Genomic DNA, 18,709 nt, shown 5'->3' with positions numbered 1-18,709 from the left:
TTTACGATATAGGTATGTATATATATGTATATATATAAATATACTAATCATTTATATTCTAACGATTGTAATTATTATTTTTGCTATTATTTTTTTTTTCCTCATTATTTCTTATCATAGAAGTTATTCGTCTAATTTAATTTATCTTATTAATGCGGTATTTTTTTTTTTCTTTTTTTCTTCTTTAAATAATATTTCCAATAAGAAATAACAAATAATTACGAAATATATTGTTGTAAAAATATAATATATATCCCTTATTATTTAATACACACGAGAAAATATTACATTAAACATATTATCGAGTAAATTTAAGAGATACACCTCTATTAAATTCTATAGAAAGAATTGGATTGGCCGAGGATAATCTTTAAGATGATACGCGTCCAATCTCATGGGTTTTTGAAAACAACCATATTATTCCGATGCAATCGTAGATCTCTATATAAATCAAGATCATGGTAAAAAAAATTGTTGGTACAAAGTATTTGTAAAAGAATATTGAAATGATTGCTCTTTAAAAATAACTTAAATTAAATTAAATTTAATAGATTTGACGAAATTATAACTTGATATTATTTACAACGAATGAATCAATGGGGATCCATTTGTGTCATTGAAAAACGTATGAAAAACGCATTGAAAAAAATATATATATATATGTATGTATATATATATATATATATATATATATATATATATATATATATAAAACAAATAAAACAATCGATCAATAAATAAATAAAAACCATAGAATTAATTCGATAAAAATTCGAGCGTAATGATAAGATCGGCAATAGATATAACAGTTTTTGGATAATAAAACTCTGTTGATAAGTTGATCGTAGTAAAGTCGAATCGGTAAGTTGGTACCAGGTGGCAGGTGAGTCATCCGACGGTATAGTAATAAAAGTAGGAGTGGGGGTATATCGGGACAGGTGAGAGAGACAGAGAGAGAGAGAGAGAAAGAGAAAGACGCGGGAATAATGAAGGAGCGAGAAAGGAGTTATCAAATTAACGGTCTGAAGTAAGATAGCAATAGCATAGGGTGGCGGTGGGGGGGGTGGGATTTAGCGGGGGTAGAAGCCGATCCTCTAAGCCGATGGGTTAGGTAGGTTCGTCCGTTTAAAGCAGTCTATCGGCGGACGCCATACTCGACGTGTGTTGAACTTCGGCTCTGTGGCCGAAGGCCACCGATCCTTCTTTTATTTTATTTCCCTTTATTTTCTTTTACTAATCGAAGAATTTACGAACATTTTACAAGACAACGAACGTCCTCAACAGGGAATGGCTTATTGATATCGATAGACCATCTTGAAAATCATTTGGAAAAATCATCTGAAGGAAATATGACATCTTCCGAGAGATTTCACAAGTGAGTTTTCCTTTTGCAAGGAACTGGCTTTATGCCTTACCTACAAGGGTTTATCTCTTCTTATTTTCTCCGATGCATTCTCGCGTAGCCGTATCGAGACTATGGACAAGCACAGCTGAAAATCTATAATCATTATAATCCCGTCATATTCTATTTATTCTTGTAGTTTTTTTAGATGGACAAAAAACAAAAAAAAAGAAAAAAGAAAAAAGGGAAAGAATCGAACGCAAAAAGAGTAGATAGAAAGATCGAGCGAAAGCAACAAAAAAAAAAAAGAGAGAAAGAAAAGAAAGAAAGAAGAAGAAAAGAAAAGAAGGGAAGTTTTATGGTTTCGGATCGATTTCCGAGAAATATATTCTTTTGCCACGATGGTGTTATGCTTGAGAAATTATTGCGTTTCTCTCGCAAATCATTATTATCGATCATTATATTGTTGCTCTTCGCGAACTCTTTTTGTGTGTGTTTTTTTTTTTTCTTTTTTTTTTTCTTAGTAACCTCGAGTTAACGAGGTGAATTTTATTTTTCCCGCCAATTTTCAAACGCCCGTAACCATACGTATTTTCAAATTTGACGATGCGCTTAACGAAAGATATAAAAGAATTATCTTTCTATATATATTTCTAAATAAAACAAAAATAAACACAATATATATTATTTTATATTTCTAATTGGCAAATGTTTTTCACATATAATATAAAAGAATACAAAGGAACTACCGACTGAGTAAAAAAATAATAAGTTCGAATTAACGAGATAAAATTTATAATATCCCATTTGTGAATCAGTGACACTGAAATTCACAAGGTATGATCAAGGATACAGTTTTAAAGGAAATAAAAATATAAGAAAAATATTCGTGTACCTAGTTACCTAGAAGCATGTAATGATACTAAAACAGAGAGACTCTACTTTATTGCTGTATCGAGCACGCGCACGCAGAATTTATGCACAAGGGGAGGAGATAGTTGCTTTTGTTTCATTCAACGCGTAGATTTATCGTGCGTCTACCAACACCTTCGAGAGAGTACGTGCTTGCTTGTTCGATCGCACGTGTGAGATATAAAAAAAAAAAAAAAAAGAAAATATTTCAATTTTCTATTCTTTAAGAATCCCATATAAAAAAGTATTCAATTGATTTCACTATCATTTTATATATATATATATATATATATATATATATATATATATATATAATGTATGTATATAAAATATAATATATATTATTAGTAATTAAATATTAATAGTAATATTATTATTAATATCAGAGGTATAATATAATAATATTATTATATTATTTATTTATAACATAATATAATAAATTTATTTATGTTGATTTATATTTAAATTATATATATATATATATATATATATATATTATATCATATTTATATCATATTTATTTGTATTAATATTATTTATATATATAATAAATAATATTATAATAATAATATATATATATATATATATATATATATATTATTTAATTAATAGGAGACAATTTCGAAAGGAGACGATTTTGGCGTATTTGATTTCATCTTTCCATAATTAAGAAACAACCAAATTTATCTCCTTGAATCGTATTTTCTGTTGAATTAAATCGACCAGGACAAATAAGATCAAGATTATATTATTTTTTCTTTCTTCTTTTTTTTTTTGGATGTCTCAAAGATGATAAATATGGTATCCATCAGAGTTATTATTCGCCGTTAAACGAGCCGTATCGTTGATGTTCGATATCATCGTAGTGCTTTAATGGAATAATATATTTCGTTGTTCTTTTGTTACCGGGTCTGAAACCGCTCCGGCTGGTTTCTTATTAGTCGCCTTACGATTCGATATCGGAAACTCTAGAGCATGTTGTGCCGCCCTAGCAAATTCTTTCGAGCTCTCTCAGCTCGCGTTCTTAGGGCCATTTGCAATGGCTGTGCAATGCACTAGAACTCATAGCTTACCTCTATATATATATATATATATATATATATATATATATATATATATACTTTGTAGTCAAACCGAATAAATTCTTGTTTCTCTTTATTAAAAAAGGAATCCTACACAGTACATTATATACATATATTTATTACGTATATTTATTACATATAGTTAGCCATATACTATAAGAATAACAACATCAAGAAATTCCTCTCTTATCTCAAACGAATTCGATGTAATTCAATGACCCAATGAAATTTCCTACGATTCTTATTATCCACTTAGTTAATTACTTTTCGTTACCAATTGATCTAGATCGACACGAACATGAATGAAGGAAAGGAAAGTAGATGAGTAGACACGAAAATGTCAGAGTAAATTCTCAAAAAGAATGATATATAGGTAAACGTGCATATATCTGAAAATAAACCTCCTAACGTTAAATTCATTAAAACTTTGCATATAATCTTCTACGAGCTCGTGTCACTTCCTTTGTCCTTTTTTGTTATATAGTTTTGTCCTAGTTCCATTTTCGTATTACGATAAGATCAATTTCCTCTGCATGATACATGTGCAGATATATAAGTCAATGATGATTAACATTTGATTTTATAACAATTTTTTTATAATACTATTTTGTAATACTATATTGATTTAGAAAAAAAATTATTATATATATATATATATATATATATATATATATATATATATATATATATATATGAACGGAGAAAGCTTAATGGAAAAGTGAGAGAACGAGGGAGAAAATCATTGGCGCGTGTTCGACAACGAGTTAGAATGAGAGCCGAGCGAGTTAATCCATAATTAAAAGAGAGATTATCAGAGCCGGCGCGAGAGATTAAACGTAATTGGGTGTCGAGACGAGAAGGCGTAAGTCTAGCGAAAGGTATTCGACACCTTCTCGATGACAGCAACGGAGCCTGTTATTTCGTAAAATAATAATCGAAGAATTAGAATGCGCGAAAGAAACTTTATTGCACGCTAGTTAACTCCCATTGTCGTGCATTTATGAGCGCTAGAATTTTATTTCATATCTACATTTCTAGAATATATAAGCTCGAATAAATATTAAGATTATAATTTATGATTTTTTTTTCTTTTTTTTATTTTTTCTTTTTTTTATTTTTTCTTTTTTTTTTTTTTTTTTTGCAAAAAGTTATAACCCTTTAAAGATAACAAGATGGTGGAAGATATGCGTTTGAAAACAAAATGGCGGATCAAACATTTTGAAACTTTATTAATGTACGATATTTTATTTTTGTTTATTTTTGAAAGTAATTGTTCGCGTTTTTCTGTTGAAAGGGCCGCACGAGACGGCGCGTTGGAAATTTTGAAGGAAGCAACGAAGAAGGACTGCAACATGCGAGACGAAGGTGGAATGACCCCAACGTTATGGGCAGCCTTCGAAGGTCACATAGATGCCCTGAGACTGCTCGTCGCCAGAGGGTATGCTTGTTCACTGCCTCGAAACCTTGCAGAAAGAAAATCTTCTTCAAGGAGACGAGTTATTCCTTTATGTTTGAGGGTTCATATTTTACCGAAAATGAAAAGGCATTTTCTCTCTGCACTTTACCTTCATACTTAATCCGTCTGTCCCTTTACTTTCTTTTCTTATTTTTCATTTCCTTTTCTTTTCTTTTTTTTTTTCTTTTTCCAGAGAAAGCACATTATAAAATAATTTTTAAACGTTGGAGATATACTTATTCGACAACTATTCTAAACGTTTCCTCTTTGTCCGTAATATATTATTTAGTTTCTAGAAAAATTATTCTGAATGAAGTCGACGTTTGTGTTCCGCATAGTTTAAAGTACTGAAAAAGGAGGAGTGGATTGAAAATAAGTTGAAAAGTCAGTATATAAAGGCGCGCACACGACGCAACCGTCGGCTAACTTTCACTAACGCACTAACTCTACTCTATAGAATTAAATACAATATTAACGGTTACGTAGAATGTGCGATAACATTTACTTTTCACGTATGTATGTAACTAGCTACTCATAAAGCAGTTTAACTATCTCAACTTTACGTCTATATTTCACGCCTAATGATCGCAGGTATGATTAATCACTTTCATCGATTAACGAATATCTTCTTAATCTTGAAAGTTTCGTAAGCGTTCTTGCAGAAAAAAAATTCCTTTATTTACCATCATTATTTTCAACTTATTCCGTTCTTATCTGAGATATTAAATAAATACGTAACTAACAAATTCGAATCGGTTTTGTACAGGTGAAGTATGATACTCGATAGGAGAGGAATGGCTTCTTTCTTTCTTTACAGTTTTCTTGACGAACACTAATTTGAATATCGATGTTTGAAGAGAGGGAAAAAAAAAAGAAGTTGAAAATTTTTCTTCGTAAAATATAGACTATCACGTATAGATTATCCACTTAAATTGTTATATCTTATTTACTATTAAGCAAGTATCTACTTAACTTTTGCACCGTCATCATTATTCATTCTTTTTTACGTATTGTCTAATATTGTAATAAAAATGATAAAAATATATATGTAGGTGTATATATATATATATATAAAAGAAAAAATAGCAGATTTATTGAACATCAATGACATTGGTAATGTCTTGTGTTTTCGTAAGAGTGGGAGAAGCCATTCCCTTCTAACGGAATCAAGTAGTTGAAAGGATGTGTTAGCATTCGAAGAAGATACTTTAGAACTTCGAGAAGGTGCGTCTGAGTAGTTCGTTCGCTTGACGTTCGACCTTGAACGACCGCGTGTACGCGAATTCGGCTCGAGGTCGTTTTGCCTCGACGAAGATGGCGGAAACAGGGAGGATGAGCAAGCGCGCGAATTTCAAAAATTCTTGCCCGCCTTTTTTCTATTTAAACGAACGAACGAACGGACGAACGAATGAATGAACGAATTCGGTGACAGATGTGCTCGAAAGAACGGAAATGCCATTGTATATAATCTTCTATCTTTGTCGAGAGAGACTGGCAGCGGAAATTGCGGCTGGCCGGACGGTAACGAAAAACAATCGAGCGTGCACGAAACAAAACGCGAGTGGAACGGAACGGAACGGAACGAGTCGGAGCGCGAACCGTAAAACTTTCTGTCCTCCAAACATGGAGAATAATTAAAATTCGTATTGAATTACGAATGGAGTAATCCGATTCAGATTTTTTTCTTGATAATCGATGAATAAGATCTTTACTTTGTAAGAAGAATTTTTATAGTCATATTACAAGCGTAACTATATTTATACGAACGAATCTGTTTATGTTCTTTTTGGCGAATATAATGATTTAATTTTTTTGTCCTTTTTTTTTGTTTTGAATTTTTTTTTGTTTTGTTTTTTTTTTTTTCTACACGAATTACCATCGTAAAAATGAAACAATGAAACTATCGCGTAATGTCTGAAATAGAAAGCTTTTAAAAATTACCAAAAGATTATTCGCGATTCGAAAGCAGAAACTCAAAGGTACCTTCGAGAACTGACTCGATTTGCACGCGTGCCTTACACACAAAACCGGTATTTCGAAGTCCGACCACCGGCCGACCGAACTGTCTCGGATTCTCATGTGCGCCTAATTATCGCGAAATCGAGTCGATCGTATAGAATTCGATGTATAATATCATCGTTTTTATGTTTCATTTTATGATTTTTCTTTAATATTATACTTTATAACTAATACCTTAACGTATATACATCTGAAAATTCGTATGCAAACTATTTCGGTTCCACTTCACGTGTCTACTTCGCGTGACGGGAAATACGAAGGGGGACTTCTCATTGTTGAGTTTAGCAGAAGCTTTTCTATCGGCAGGGGTGACCCGGACAAGAGTGATTATTTCGGTAATACAGCCCTTCACCTAGCGTCAGCAAGGGGTCATGAATATTGCGTCAAGTTTCTCGTCAAATTTGGTTGTAACATCTGGTCACTCGACATAGACAGACATTCTGCAAGAGAGTTAGCTGCGATCAATGGCAGAGAAAGGATATTACAATTCTTGGATTTAGCTCAATCCGATCAGGAACTGAACAATCGGAAAAAGAGTCGACTCTTAAGGGAAAAGGCCGAAAAGGATGCTGAAAAAAGGTGATTGTTTCATTTATGTTCAACTACGTATATGTATATATATATGTACTTAGCAATCTCTGACTATTAATTTCTACAAGGTTGAAGGAATATATGAAGAAACAAAAGATGGCCGAGGTAAAAGCAGAAAAGGTACAAAAGAAATTGATGAAGGATCGTTCAAAATCCGATTTGGACACTCTACACGAGACTAATAATCTAGCTCTTAGGCCTACGATAATGACTTTCAAAGGTCGAATCAAACCATCTCCAACGTTTAGCGATATCGTTGGTACTACTACAAAAAAACATGGTAGTGCAGTTTGCAGAAAGGCTTTGGCAAAGAAAGCTGTCGATGATTTCAAGATAGTTGAAGTGTGTTTTGCTTACGATAAGATAAAAGACTTTTAATAGAATATAAAACGTTTTAATGGCGGATACTTTTTTTTTTTTTTTTTTTTTTTTTTTATAGATCGAAGTAGATGGTAGAAAATCTGTACGTAGTCTGACTGGTCTTCGAAGGGATTCCGAAGTGATGTACGTGGGAACTTATGAATCTCAGGCTCAGCAGATCGGACGAAGAGGAAAGATCGCAGATGTTTGGGGTACTCTAAGTAAGGCACAGAGTACACCGGATCTTTTAGGTGACCGTTCGTGTGACGAGGATGAAGAAGAGGAGGGACAGGATGAAGAACGATATAATAAGACGGTCAGAGATACCGGATTGCTTCGAGAACAAGGCAGTATCTTCGATCGACCTGGTTTTGGATCGGTAGCATTCAGAAGACCGGTAAGCTGTGCTTTAGGGTGATCTGAAAGTCACGCTTCATGAAAATTTTATTATTCATATATTATTTGTAATGTATATATATATATATATATATATATATATATATATACATGCCTATAATCTTTTACTTTGTTTTCAAATGAAATACTTTTTATGATAACATTTCAAATGTATATACATGACGAATGAGTTAAATCCATGAGACACGTTTAGAGATACCAATTCAAGGTCAACCACAAATTCGATCGTTTCACTACCAATATACTACGGAAGACACGTTTACGTTCCATTTTCGTGATTACTCTAGCGTCACGAAGACTTATACAGGGTGTAGTAACGATCTTCACGCTGTTAAACGTAAATGTTCCGCTTCGTTGCTGTTCGTGACAATAATTCACCACCTTAGACATTGTTATAGTTTCCTTAGGTGAGGGGGAGGATGGTATTTATTGTTAAGTTAATAACAAGTTAATAATAAACAGTTGAAAGTTAAATACGTTTTTTTTCTATATCGCTTAAACGTAATGCAACTTAACAATGAAACAATGAAATCTCGAATTCTAATAAATTAACAGACTAATCTATTTCAAACTGACATAATCAAACCGTGAAACAACGCCAACTCTTCAGATGTTACTCGTAGTTCATGATATTCCTTATTGTGTTTCATTTTTCCAGATGACAGCAACGCTCGAAAATTTGCCGGTCACGCAAACGGACATTCATCTGCAAAATGGTAATACGTGCGTGAATGGTTCGATAAATGGATCTACAAACGGTCACAGAATTAGTGCAAATGGTCAAAACGAGGAGATTAGTATAGGAAGTGCGGGTAGCTTAGCACGTAGGCAAAGTATGTGGGATGACGATTTGCTTTCGGGTAAGCCCCTATTTAAAATTTCTGTATAATAAATTATAATAACTTTTCGTTCGTTTGTATTGTAAAGATATGAAAATTCCGACAAATAAAAAACATAAATCATTTCGTTTTTAAAACGAAAGATAAGATTCTTCCGTGTTGAAATGAATAATATTAAAAATTAACGATTGATGATAAATGTATTGTTTTTGCAAAATTATTAAAAGAATAATTAAGTCGATCGTTTCTCATCAAACATACAATTTTGTTCTTTTATACATCTATGATATATATATATATATATATATATATATATATAATCATTATATTATTTATATAATATAAAAATAAATATATACATATATATATATATATTTTTTTTTAATAGAGGAAGACGAAACGGACGAGGAATGGACACCCTTGCAAAGATTTTTAGTTGCTAATAATCTCTCATCAATACATACGATCCTAGAAGCCGAACAAATCGATTTAGAAGCGTTGATGTTACTCACCGAAGCAGACATCGCAGCCCTCAAACTTCCGCTTGGACCTAGGAGAAAGCTTACTAATGCTATAGCTAACCGGAAAAAGGCATTTGACGCATCAGAGAATGTCATCAAGGACAGCATATTGTGAAGAATCATACTTGTTTGTGAAGAATTTAATCTTATACTCGTATTCTTCATTGAAAGAAAATAATGTCTTTTCGTTCTTTGATCGATTACTCATGTAAATTGCCAAATATGAAAGCAAGCAATGAAGATGAACGAATATGAACATTTAATCGAGATGTGCCTTAAATAGAGCCAGTGAAAAATCGAATTTCACGATTTCATTATACTCTATGAACTATAATATAATTGTATATATAAATATACATATATATATATATATATATATTTATATATATATGTATATATATATTTATATATATATATCATGGCCATACTTTATGTACATAAAGAACATATTTTTCCATTTAAATATTACAATATATGTATAAGAAAAAAATGATATTTCGTTGTTTCATAAAGGACTTTGAAAGCTATTCCGTTATAAAAGAAAATAAAAAATAATACATGTCAAAGGTTAAAAAAAAAAAGAAAAGAATTGTAAATATATAACAAATATATATATACATATATATATATATATATATATATATATATATATATATATATATATATATATATATACGCACAATAATAATGACTTCATTCGCAGACGGATCGTGTACAATGAACGAATATTTGTTTAATCAATGACGTTCGTGAAAGTGTATGTGTGCGTTTGTGTATGTCTGTGTCTGATGTATGTATGTATATAAGAATAAAGATTGCTGGTTCATGTACTTACATTTTCCTCGCGTTTTATTTGTAAATCATTATCTTACAAATGAGAGACGCAAAAATATACAAGCTTCTTACATATGAAGAATATAACAGCACCATTTTTCGCCTCGAACGTAACGCGTTAAACACGTTTATGTTCGCGCAAAGAAAATGTGTGTGATATATATATGTATATATATATATATATACATATATATTATCACGAGATCACATTACGTTGTATAGTAATGTGCACCGGAACGAAGAGAAAAAGAAAGATTCTTAGAAAAAAAGCGACACGTGAATAAAACGCTCTTCCGTTTTTTCGTTGTCGTCGTGTGAGAATCGCACATAAGGGAAGCGTTTTCCGCGTGTGAAAATTTTCATCAGATCTCTGGATCTTTGGAACGAATATATAACGCCTCGATTATAAAGAAATATTCCATTATATATATATATATTTTTTTTGCTTTTTGTTATTGCCTGTGCTCGAGCGCCGATCTTCGACCTTTAACATTTTTTTTCTTTTAATTTCGTATTCGTTTATCTTAGATGTTTTTCTTAACCCTCTATGAGTCATCATGTAATTTTATTATCACACATAACTATTTGAAAAATCTTATTTTTTTTTTTTTTTACAATTAAAATTGTTCATCTATATCCAATTATTAATGTTTGCTAAATATATAACTTAATGAACTCAATAAGTTATATTATAAATTATACATTTTTCATATATTATCTAATTATGTTGTTGGATAGAAAGAAAATAGATGTTAGATGCCATTGAGAGGGTTAATAGATACGACGATTATGAAAATAAAATTGTATAATTTAGAATTTTACAAAACAAAAAAAGTTAAATTAGTATGTATATATATATATATATATATATATAAACTTGATTTTACTAAGCGGATCAGACGCATCGTACGGTACTCGTTGCAGATTAGCGAGTAGAGATAAACTCTCCATGAGAAAGGGAAAGCTCTAACGAGTTACTCGTGGGAAAATTCTTTTCGCCGACCTCGAAGTGTCGTCTCTCCCATGCACGATCGGCAATATATTATTTATTATTATATCATTTCTATGTTTATGTCGCATATTCGAAATAGCCAATATCTCAAGATCAAACGATTCAAACGATTTCTCTCTTGTCTTTCTTCTCTTCTTATTTTAACGTACGGGCACAGACATCTTGATCATGCAATTCAGAATTGTTTAGAAAGGAAAGGAAAGGAAAATAACGATTAAGTTTTATATATACAAAATGGTATTGCCGATCGTTTCGATCGATTTGCTCTTCTACTGCTCTCTTATCATTTAAAATATATATATTTGTGTAGATATATATATATATATGTATGTGTATATATATATATACATATATATATATATACACATATGTAAGTATGGCATCGTTTCGTTACAATTACTTTCTTCTCTATTCTCTCCTTATAATCGAATCGGCCCGCCTTCTTACACGAGATCGATTATCATATTATAATAAGTTAGGAGGGTATAAAAAATTTTTTCTAATTTGTTTTTTTCTTTTTTTTTTTTTTTTTTAGAATTTTTTTTTGTTTTGTCGTTTTTTTTCTTTTCCTTTTTCTTTAGTCTCATTTAATAAGAACAATATATTATTCTCCGTCGAGTCTCGAAGATATTCTTTAACATAAATTTCAACGTGTTGTTATACAACCATTATTGGTCAGAAAAGGAGTCACAGGCATAATGTCCTTGGTATTTTATTAACTGTCGGTCGCATGATAAATATTAATATTAAAGCTATCGCATATAGTAGTTAATATTAATAGTGATAATAATATTAGCAATATCCCTAAGGCTATCGTTTATCGTTATCATTATTAGTATACGCTATATTTACAAACGAATTCGAAACGGCACCCAAAACGATGCATCTCTTCTCTTCAGGTGAGGGCATAATAACGAAAACGAAAGTATGTGAGATAGAAAGAGAGAAGAGAGAAAGAGAGAGAGGAGAGAGAGAAAGAGAGAAAGAGAGAGAGAGACAGAGAGACAGAGAGAGAAAGAGCTTCTACGTGAATTTTCGAAGACCGAATATACTGAGAAGTTTCAAGAAATCTTATGATCTCGTTTTCTCTCTCTCACGGACTTGTTTGCGTCTTCACAAAATTCACATAGAAGCTGTTATACGTATGTGTATGAGTGTGTCTGTGTTTATGTGGCATGGTAGTACCTAAAAATAATTTACATTTACAATTAACTTACAAACGGTGTGAACGCGGACACTCCGTATACATAAGTCTTTCATCGCAATATCGTCGCAAACGTGGACAACAGTCTCAACCATGTGTTGTGTTTTTTTTTGTTTTTTTTTTTCGTTTTTTTTTTTTTTTTTTATCTATACATAATTGCACCAGAATGTCTCAGGTTCGTCGAGACAAGGTCTACGCCGAAGAGATTGCGAAGAACTCGTTCGTTGAATGAGGGAGACAAATTGGTTATTTATAATGCTCCGAAATATTTGACAGATAAGACAAGACGTTTAGAGAAATATTAAATCCTATCGTGATACCTTGACGAAGACCTTGACGCGCGAATTCCATCTTCTATTTCTAGCCTATGTTACATACCAACAAAAATAAATCAACTATTCTGTTCTGTCGTTTCGATCGTATAGAATCAACGTTTGACGGGAATCTGATACGATCGATGACGGATCAAAAGGAAAGAGTTTATAAAGCGTTCTTCGTTTTACACATATTGGCTTTAAACCAATCTCGGTGTTTTGTTGTTGTTGTTAATTTTTCTTTTTTTTTTCTCTATCTCTTTGATGGCAGCTTATTCTTATTTCTAATCAATTTCAATTTCACGATCACCACTATTCCCCCATGATAATGAAATATTTCGGTCGACGGTAAAAAATATGATTACGAGCACCCGATACGCATGGAAAAAATAGAACACAGATCTTAAAACTTTGTGAATTTTTTCGGGCAAATCGTTGCTTTTGTTTTTATGATTTTCATAGATCAAAAAAGAAAAAAAGAAAAAGAAAAAAAAAGAAAAAAAAAGAAAAAAAAGAAAAAAAAAGAAAAAAAAAGAAAAAAGAAAAAGAAAAGAAAAAATCATTGAATATATAATAAACAAATGACAACGATTCTCTATCTGTTTCTGTTCTTTCCAACGTATCGTACATAACAATGCGAGAGAGTTTGCCATTGATAAATGTGAAAAAAATAACGCATCTGGAGAAGAAACGAGTTTAAAAACAACGATGAGTAGTGTATATACTACATAAAAAATAGCTTCGAACTCGTTTCGGACGTACGGAAGGTACAATCAACAATATATATGAATTACTCTCTTTGACGTTGACGATGTTTATCCGAAACACTAACATTATACCGACAATTCTGAATATTATCAATACATTTTTAAATCTTCATTTTTCTTTCTTTCTTCTTAAACCTTCCCAGATTTTTTTCTTCTCAACTTATAATCTTCCTCTCATTATTTTACTTTGACTTCTATCTATCGCCAACAAAACTGTATAAAATAATATTTTTATTGTGTTAAAAAATGTCCAAATTTCTTTCAAATTTATCTATAACCGCATAATAATTATAACAATATTAAGATCAGTAGAGCTAACGATCCTTTGGGTTATGAAATAATATTTTACGATCACATATTCTCCTTGTCCCCCCTTTCTTCTCGTGATTACGACGTTGGGCAGTAAAATAACTACAAAATGTCAATCGTCGTAATATGAAAAATTTCATCCAAACTTTTCCAACAAGTTGTTATTATATGTTTGAAAAATTTTTTAATTTCCATTATGATTGCGCTAAATATTTTCGTATACACAATTTCATGTGTACAATATATTAAAGCAATATTTTCTTTTTTTTTTTTTTCTTCCCTCTCTACATTTCTTCAAAACTTTTGACAAAGTGCTTAATATTTTCGTCGACTTCATAAAACTATATAGTCTCGTATATAAACTTATCGTACTTAAACGCAACGTGATCTTTTCTCTGCATGGGCACTTTGAATAGTATCGCCGTACGTTCGTTGGTGATCGTCGGTAAATATTTACGTATATATTAGCAAAACAATAATTTACAAACAAAAACAAATAACAAGATGTGATGAGACGTGACGACGACGACACGATACGACACGACATGACACGACACGACACAACAGGACACGAGAGAAAGAAAGATCTTTCCTTTTTCCTTCTTTTATATATACACACACATATATATATATATATATATATATATATATATATATATATATATATATATATAGTCGATTCAAACATAAGATCGAAAAAACAAGACCTTAACTAAATATAAATATCACTTTTTGGTACGGCACAATTTCAATATCTTCCTATGTCGCGTAACTCCAAAAATATAGAATTATCTTGGAGTTAAAGAAGAATCGTGACTTTATTGGAAGATTACCGAGATACGGACGAACGTACTCGCGCGACAATGTAAACCACTGCCGTTGTATCGAAACGATTACTCCTAAATGGGAGAACCACGTAGGGGAGCTGAACCATTAGTAATTAATTGATCAATTGATTAATTAATAGGGAACAAGGGAGTGAGGCTACTTTACACGTCGCGCGCCGTTACATGAAACGCGAACGTTTGTGCGTAGGAGATCCCATATCCACATCATGCGAAGCAGGTCGTTTGTGATGCCGAGCAAATTCGTTGCTTATAAAAGCGGATAATTCTGCTTGCCTTCCGGTACGTCTAGACACTGATGAGCCTAGAAAATTATGAATATCATATAGGAATGCACTTTGAATTTCCATCCACCTACAACAGAGTTTGTAAACAAAGAAGGAAGCTCGTTATAATTAATAAATGAATTTACAAGACACAATAGGCCTTACCAGACAATGCAATCGCTTCTCTAAATGTGTGTAATTCGGGATCCAAATCTATTCCAGGTGTCGAAGTTTGTGACACTACCATACTTTGCGTAGGACTTTGCGAAGGAGAAGAACCGCATACCATCATCCTTGGCTTCGGAGAACTTCTGTAATATAAATTATTTGCATTTTTGTCGTAATATATACTTGCTTGTAAGTTAATATACAACAACGTATCAGAATATATATATATATATATATATATATATATATATATATATATATATATATATATGTAGGGTATGACATTCTCTGATTAACTTCCTAACTACTGATGAATTATTCCATTATAAAAAATATGTTTATATAAATCTTAACCTGTGCGAGTGTGGTCTTGGTGGAGGTGGTTTACCAGCAAGATACGCTAAAAGATCTTCTCTACGGATCATGCGCCTCTTTTTCCTAGCCCAGTTCATTATTTCTTTGCTACGTTTCTGTTTTCCTGTTTCTATCCCTAGTTCACTGCACCGTCGCATACTATCGACCGAATCTGTTCAAAGGAATTCAAATTAACATGCATGAATTATTGAAACTTAATCTAATGATTCTCCAACGTATGACAGACACATTTATAAAAATGCACAAATACAAATCAATTTGTTGGATCACTTAAGAATACTTCCCATTGATAAATAATACACAAATAATACATATTACAAAAAATAAAAAAAAAAAAATTCCATATAATAATTATAACTATCTTGAACAAAAGAAAAAGAAAAATACACGTTGAAGAACATGCATCGTTGAGTTTTCCAATTTCCCGAAGAACGTGCCACGAGGGCAAAGAACGAGTTCGTCGCATAACAGCTGACCTTCGACACTAGTCAGCTGTATGGTCTCGCGCGCAATAACGCACACTCATTCACACACACAACATACACACACACGTAATATCCACAAAGAAATGAGAAAACGTGCGTACGCGCGATGGTTACCACAAAGAAAGAAGAACCCATCGTTCGTGCTCGTGCGAGGGTGGATGTGGGAGGAGTGGCAAATAAGCAGGACAGGCAAATAAGCAAACAGGCATTCATGCAGGAGGCACAGACAAGGCAGCTAAACCAAACGGGCTGTTAGTAAGTGGGAGGAAAAAGAGAGAAAAACAAATGATAAATAAAAAAAGATGAACAGAATGAGAGAGATAAAGAGAGAAAAGAAAGGGAGGGAGGGGGAAAAAGGACAAAAAAGACAAAAAAAGAAAGAAAGAAAGAAAGAAAGAAAGAAAGAAAGAAAGAGAATATCAAGAAAAACAAAAAGAAAATAAAAATAAAAGATGAGGCAGAAGAAGAAAAAATAAAGAAAACGTAAGAACCCGACAACGAAGAGGGACTAGAAGAGGTTTGATTTCCTTCTCGTACACTCTCTCTCTCTCCCCCACTCCCCCGCACGCAACGTGTTGACAACAAAGCGATCATCCAAGAAAGTGCACGCACCTTTGTACAATGACGTGACGGTACCCGCAGCTGTCTGGAAGGGTAGCCATAGTGAGACACCCTGAGTACGATCTGCAAAATAAGAAACGCGAAAGGGAACTGGTTACAGCACGATTGGATCGATACATGTGCGCCGAGAATCAAGAGGGTAGAATAGAGATTCCGTTAAAGACGAAAGAAAGAGACAGAGGCATAAAGAGAAAGAGACAAAGAATAAGAAAAAGAGGGTAGAGAGAAAGAGAGAAAGAAAGAAAGAAAGAAAGAAAGAAAGAGAGAGGGTTATATATGTATACATATATATATATATATATATATATATATATATATATATATAGCAAGACAGAGAGAGAGAGAGAGAGAGAGAGAGAGAGAGAGAGATAGGGAGGTACGATGAGAAAGAACGTCTTATCAAAATGGATGTCAGCGTCAATCAAGTACGACGAGTCGATGTATCTTTGTCTCAGTCTCTTTCTATCCTCTCACTCCTTTCGTCTCTGCTCATTCTCTCCTTCTACGTCCTTCGTCTTTACGAAAAGAAGATAGAATGTCATATGTATGCATATAGTATGTCGGTATGCAGAAGAAGCTCGCCTTTATAAAGTTGGGCGATGGCCGACGCCGTCGTCTGGAAGCTCGTCCACATCTGCTGCGAATAGATCTCCTTGACGTTGTGCAGTTGATTTTCATATTCCGGTTCAGCCTCGAGGGCCTCGACGCACTGTTGTTCCCAATTACTATACCAAAGATCCATTATAGGATCGTCCTCACTCCTGTCGTCGCTCATGATGGTTGTCGCAGTTGTCGTTATTACCGTTGCCGTTGTCGTTGCTGTTGCCGTCTCGTTTCGTCTCCACCGTCCTTCAACAACTTCTCGTAAAGAATCTTACTCGTTAGCGACACTCTCCTCTTCTCTCGCACCGTGTGCACACGCCTCGCCCACCCACGCGCACTCGCGACAACCCTAAACTTCGTCGTTCTTTCCTCACGTTCTATCACGATATCTATCTATCTATCTCTCTCTCTCTCTCTCTCTCTCTCCCTCTTTCTATCTATCTATCTATCTATTTATCTATTTATCTATCTATCTATCTATCTATCTATCTATCTATCTATCTATCTCTCTCACGTCTTCCTTCTCTCCTTTATGCCTTGCTTCCTTTTCTTCGTTTCTCTCTCTTTCTCTATCTCTCTCTCTCTCTCTCTCTCTCTCTCTCTCTCTCTTTTCCTTCTCTTCCTCCTTCTCCTACACCTCCTCTCTACTTCAATATCTTTCCTTTTTTTCTCGTACGCGTTCCCCTCTCGTATTTCACGTAACTCGATGGCAAAAAAAGCTCGCACATGCACGAGCAAACGATCCCTCAAGTCGCGGCCATTATGACGTATTTATTAAGACGAATTTATTGATGACAAATTAACGACGACAATATACGATATGGAGTAGTATCTCCTTCGCACGCCTCACTACTGAGAAATGAAACGAAAATCAACGATACACCGAACCTCTTGCCCTTCTGGTCGCCATCGCACTGATACCTGGGAATCATCGCTGCTGCGCTCTATGCGCATCACGGCGCAGCAATGCATCGCGCAATCGCCTTTGGATTTCGCACAAATCGACCGCTTGAAATATCTGTCGCTGCGTTCGCCCGATTAAAATTTTAAACCAATCAGCGAACGATTTGGTCATAGATATTTTAATATGGCGTCGGGAGGTCAGCTGATCACAGGTGGTCGAACATGAGTTTGCTTCATTTTTAGCTTTGAGGTTATATCGCGCCATGTTTGTCATGCTCTTCTACTATGCGCAGTTCGGCCTTTTAGATTCTAACTATCGATTGGAACGCGGCACTATTCTTTCTTTCACTTCGTGTTTTAAGTGAATTTATGTAAAATTTCTTAGTGCCTTTAACGAACGTAGAATTGACGGTGGCGTTAATCGAACGAAGTATAATCGTGAATAATCTTGTGCAATATCTTAG

At 33.2% G+C, this 18,709-nt stretch overlaps 2 protein-coding genes across 4 annotated transcripts; one reads left to right on the top strand and one right to left on the bottom strand.

The window, feature by feature from the left end:
• The first annotated feature begins 1,144 nt into the window (after positions 1-1,144).
• On the top strand, positions 1,145-10,101 carry LOC124422371 (Usher syndrome type-1G protein homolog). Its single transcript, XM_046958737.1, has 7 exons — positions 1,145-1,375; positions 4,631-4,774; positions 7,118-7,390; positions 7,471-7,744; positions 7,842-8,159; positions 8,838-9,039; positions 9,407-10,101. Exons 1-7 carry the CDS (start codon positions 1,350-1,352, stop codon positions 9,652-9,654), a joined length of 1,485 nt encoding a protein of 494 aa, XP_046814693.1. The 5' UTR covers positions 1,145-1,349; the 3' UTR covers positions 9,655-10,101.
• Positions 10,102-10,361: 260 nt separating this feature from the next.
• LOC124422372 (UPF0472 protein C16orf72 homolog) lies at positions 10,362-17,857 on the bottom strand. Of its 3 annotated transcripts, none has more exons than XM_046958738.1 (5): positions 17,322-17,857; positions 16,731-16,802; positions 15,613-15,784; positions 15,256-15,401; positions 10,362-15,128 (listed from the first exon to the last, which is right to left on the bottom strand). In XM_046958738.1, exons 1-5 carry the CDS (start codon positions 17,512-17,514, stop codon positions 14,986-14,988), a joined length of 726 nt encoding a protein of 241 aa, XP_046814694.1. In that variant the 5' UTR covers positions 17,515-17,857; the 3' UTR covers positions 10,362-14,985. The 3 variants fall into 3 exon arrangements, with proteins under 3 accessions (XP_046814694.1, XP_046814695.1, XP_046814696.1); XM_046958740.1 differs by having other exon boundaries at positions 15,039-15,178; XM_046958739.1 differs by lacking the exon at positions 16,731-16,802.
• Positions 17,858-18,709: the final 852 nt, after the last annotated feature.

This window comes from Vespa crabro, chromosome 2 (assembly GCF_910589235.1).
Source record: "Vespa crabro chromosome 2, iyVesCrab1.2, whole genome shotgun sequence".
Classification (NCBI taxonomy): Eukaryota; Metazoa; Arthropoda; class Insecta; order Hymenoptera; family Vespidae; genus Vespa; species Vespa crabro.
The sequence above is the reverse complement of the archived record's forward strand: the minus strand, read 5'-3'. Positions and strand labels throughout refer to the sequence as shown.

What these genes read in the sequence shown, in the direction of transcription:
- LOC124422371 (XM_046958737.1), top strand. Translation starts at nt 1,350, where the DNA reads ATGACATCTTCCGAGAGATTTCACAA. An exon ending in AGACTGCTCGTCGCCAGAGG is followed by an intron (nt 4,775 to 7,117) that starts GTATGCTTGTTC and finishes TTCTATCGGCAG; the next exon opens with GGGTGACCCGGACAAGAGTG. An exon ending in CGGTAGCATTCAGAAGACCG is followed by an intron (nt 8,160 to 8,837) that starts GTAAGCTGTGCT and finishes TCATTTTTCCAG; the next exon opens with ATGACAGCAACGCTCGAAAA.
- LOC124422372 (XM_046958738.1), bottom strand. Translation starts at nt 17,514, where the DNA reads ATGAGCGACGACAGGAGTGAGGACGATCCTATAATGGATCTTTGGTAT. An exon ending in CCAAGACCACACTCGCACAG is followed by an intron (nt 15,402 to 15,612) that starts GTTAAGATTTAT and finishes TTTATATTACAG; the next exon opens with AAGTTCTCCGAAGCCAAGGA. An exon ending in AGAAGCGATTGCATTGTCTG is followed by an intron (nt 15,129 to 15,255) that starts GTAAGGCCTATT and finishes ATAATTTTCTAG; the next exon opens with GCTCATCAGTGTCTAGACGT.